Raw genomic sequence first — 3,404 nt, forward strand, 5'->3', positions numbered from 1 at the left:
AGTGTCAATTCCAGGGAAGAGAAGAAGGCTAGATAAAGTCTGGGCCCAGGATGATTTACTTAAGTTGCTAACCAATCCTGGAATTACTCTTCGGAAGTTAATCTTATCTTTTTTTTTTTTAGAGGTTTTCGCTACAGGGCGCGTGCGCTCGCCAGACAGACAGAGAGAGACAGAGAGACAGAAAGCGTGAAATCACCCCCCAGGGGGGATGGCCATGCCGCAATCCCTTCTCTTCCATTCTCCTCTCAGGATCTTGGGCACGCATGCACACGCGCCCAGCGTGAGTTTTAAGCCACCGGGTCTGGGACGCGAACCGTGGTCGACTATGTGGGAGTCCAGCGATATAGCCATTACACTAACTGCTGGTTCCCCAGAAGTTAATCTTATCTTTAAGTCACTTTTCAGCTAAACATTTTGTTACATGCAGCCTAATGTATCCATGCTGTCATATACCACCAGTGACACCCAGCATGGATCACAGGCAGGCATGCACACCTGATGTGTACAAGCAGACCACAGGATGAAAATAGGAGACAGGATCTTTCCCGTGTGTGTTCAACTGTGTTACCACTATGCTAACTGTGCTAAGACCTGTCTTCCCAAGTTTTTAGAGAAAACTTTTTTTCAGACTTAGGAAATTTGACACCAATAGTACTATTTTAGGGTCCATGGAATTAGCACATCCAACACTGGGTAGATTCTCAAAATAAATCACAGGGGACCAGCGATTATGTTGGTTATGTTGCTGGATTCCCATGTAGTCGACCACAGTTCGAGTCCCAGACCCAGTGGCTTAAACTCACACCGTGCGTGTGTGCATACGTGCCCAAGATCCTGAGAGGAGAATGGAGGAGAAAGGATTGTTCCTTTCCCCCAAAACACATGCTTGAATAATCTCTTCATTTATTCAAATTATCTGTCAGTAGTCATCTTCTCAATGAAGCGTCACCTGACCCTGCTATTGAAAATTGCTACACCTCCTACCACAACTGATGATCTCCTGACTCTACTCTTCTTACTTTACGGCACACATAGGAGTGACATCAGCAAAATGGCAGAGCAGGCAACTTCAATAAATTGTTTACCTGTTACACTTTAGTTCTTGGTTCATGGTTTTCATTAGATCGTCATCATCTTTTTTTTAAGAAAGATTTTTGCTGTAGGGCATGAGTGGCCAAGATCTCTAGAGGAGAATGGAGGAGAAGGGATTGTGATGCAGCCATATCCCTGGGGATGATTTCTTGCTTTTTGTTTCTCTGTCTCTGGTGAGCACACATGCTCTGTAGCAGATCTGGAACTTGAATCACAGTGGACTACGTGAGAGTCCAGCAATGGAATCATTACGCCGTCTGCTGGTCACTCCGTTAGACAGGTGATATTCCTTGTCTTTTACGGTCACTGAAATCTCTAATCTTTTCCTTATATTCAGCTACTTTTTGAGATAGAATGTATTACATTTTACAACCTTAAAACAAACAAACAAACAAAAGCCACCCTTCAACCTTAGTGGACTCACTATGTAGGACCCTCCTTCAGCACTTAGCTGGGCCCTTTATGACTCTGTTTTTGTGTTCACTTCCTGATTCCATCGAACCCAGAAGTCAGTCAACAGTGATCAGTGATAGCTCTTTTTTAGGTGGTTTTTTTCTTTGTTTTTGTTTTTTGTTTTTTGTTTGTTTTGTTTTTTTCTGTAGGGCATATATGCTTGCTATAGAAGAGAGAAAGAAAGAGAGAAAATGAGGAAGTGAAAAATCACCCCTGGAGTGATGACCATGCTACAATCCCTTCTCTTCCATTCTCCTCTTGGGATTTTGGGCATGCGTGCACATGGGCTGGTGTGATTTTCAAGCTGCCAGGTGGAATCCAGCCACCTTAACCTCTATACCACATGCTGGCCCCCAAAACCTTAATTTCTATGGGGTCGTTGGAAAAGTCATAATATATTTGTGCTTTTCTATGCAAAAATCCATCATGATTTTTCAGACAATCCAATAAATTCCTTAATATTCAAAGATTCTTTTAAATGCCCTAAAAAATCGTTTTAGCTTTTTCTCCAGACTTTATGCTGTCTGTTACACATCTCAACTCTTATCTTCTGTCCTAGGTAGTTGTGGATTTTTCATTTACCTACAGTGTTTTCAAGCAATGTCTACCCTTTTTTTCTCTGAGAGTTCTCATTAGGAGAACTAGAAGCAAATACCTTGTGTCAGTCATTTAGGTACCTCCCAGACAGGTAGAATAGACAAATACAATTATTTGTGGACAAGATCTGCTTTGTTCCCTCTAGAATTCAGTATCAAGCAACTATTGGCCTCCATCTTTAAGAACACTGATGAGCCAGATTGAGGGTAAGACAAGAAGAAATAAAAATAGTCACAAAGTTGGGACCACCAGGTGCCATAGTGGTTAAGGCATGGGACTCCCATGTGGTCAATCATGGTTCAAGTTCAAGACCCAGTGGCTTGAAACATGCTGCATGTGTATGTGTGCCAAAAGGAGAGGAGAACGGAGGAGACTGGATTGTGGTATGGCCATTTCCCATCGGGGGGTAATTTATCACTTTCTGTGTCTCTGGCAAGCAGACATGCCATATAGCAAAAAACGCTCTTAAAAAAAAATAGTTGCAAAACTTTCCTACCATATTTATTACCTTTTTCTTGATTTCTTATTCACTTAATTGTTATAAATCTTTGACTATTGTCCAGAATTCTGACAAAGTTGGTTTTGATAGTTTTTGTTTTTGCTTCTGCAGAGGGATCAGAGCTTGAAGTTGCCTGCTCTGCCATTTTGCTGATGTCACACCTATGTGTGCCATAAAGTAAGAAGAGTATAGTCAGGAGATCATGAGTTGTGGTAGGAGGTGTTGCAGTTTTCAATAGCAGGGTCAGATGACACATCATGGGAAGATGACTATTGACAGATAATTTGAATAAATAAAGGGATTATTTAAGCATGTATTTGGGGGAAAAGGAACAGTGCAAAGGTCCTAATGCAGAGTCTGGTTGGTATTGTGAGAAACAATAGGAATCTGATATGCTGGAACAGAGGGGATAAAAGGGAGATGAAGTCAGGAGAGTTGAATGATACAGAACCTTGAAGGCAATTGTAAGGACCTTGACATTTATTATGAGTGAAGTAAGAGATCTTTGCCAGATTTGAGTATTTAAAAGGATGATACCAATTGTTAGGTTGAATGTAAACTATAAGGTAAGAAGGATAAAGGAATTATTAAAGTAAACCAAATGAGAGATGTTAGTTTGGTAAACCATGGCAGTGGTGGTGAAGACAATGAGAAATGTATGGACTGAAAGCATATTTTGAAGGTAAAAACAACAGAATTTGGGGTCAGAAAAAAAATTGTCAGTAATGATTATGCAGTTCTTTACTTGAGCAACTAGGGAAAG

At 40.9% G+C, this 3,404-nt stretch overlaps 1 protein-coding gene across 1 annotated transcript in view; it reads left to right on the forward strand.

Annotated features, from left to right (window-relative positions):
* Window positions 1–3,404, forward strand: part of GRM7 (glutamate metabotropic receptor 7) — a 1,001,339-nt gene that overhangs the window by 541,638 nt on the left and 456,297 nt on the right. Inside the window, exons 6-7 of the mRNA XM_027769777.1 lie at window positions 927–1,063; window positions 2,288–2,348. Coding sequence (XP_027625578.1) covers window positions 927–1,063; window positions 2,288–2,348 — 198 coding nt within the window. The remainder of the gene's footprint in view (window positions 1–926; window positions 1,064–2,287; window positions 2,349–3,404) is intronic.

Source organism: Tupaia chinensis, unplaced genomic scaffold (assembly GCF_000334495.1).
Source record: "Tupaia chinensis unplaced genomic scaffold, TupChi_1.0 Scaffold000089_1, whole genome shotgun sequence".
In the NCBI taxonomy this organism is placed as follows: domain Eukaryota; kingdom Metazoa; phylum Chordata; class Mammalia; order Scandentia; family Tupaiidae; genus Tupaia; species Tupaia belangeri.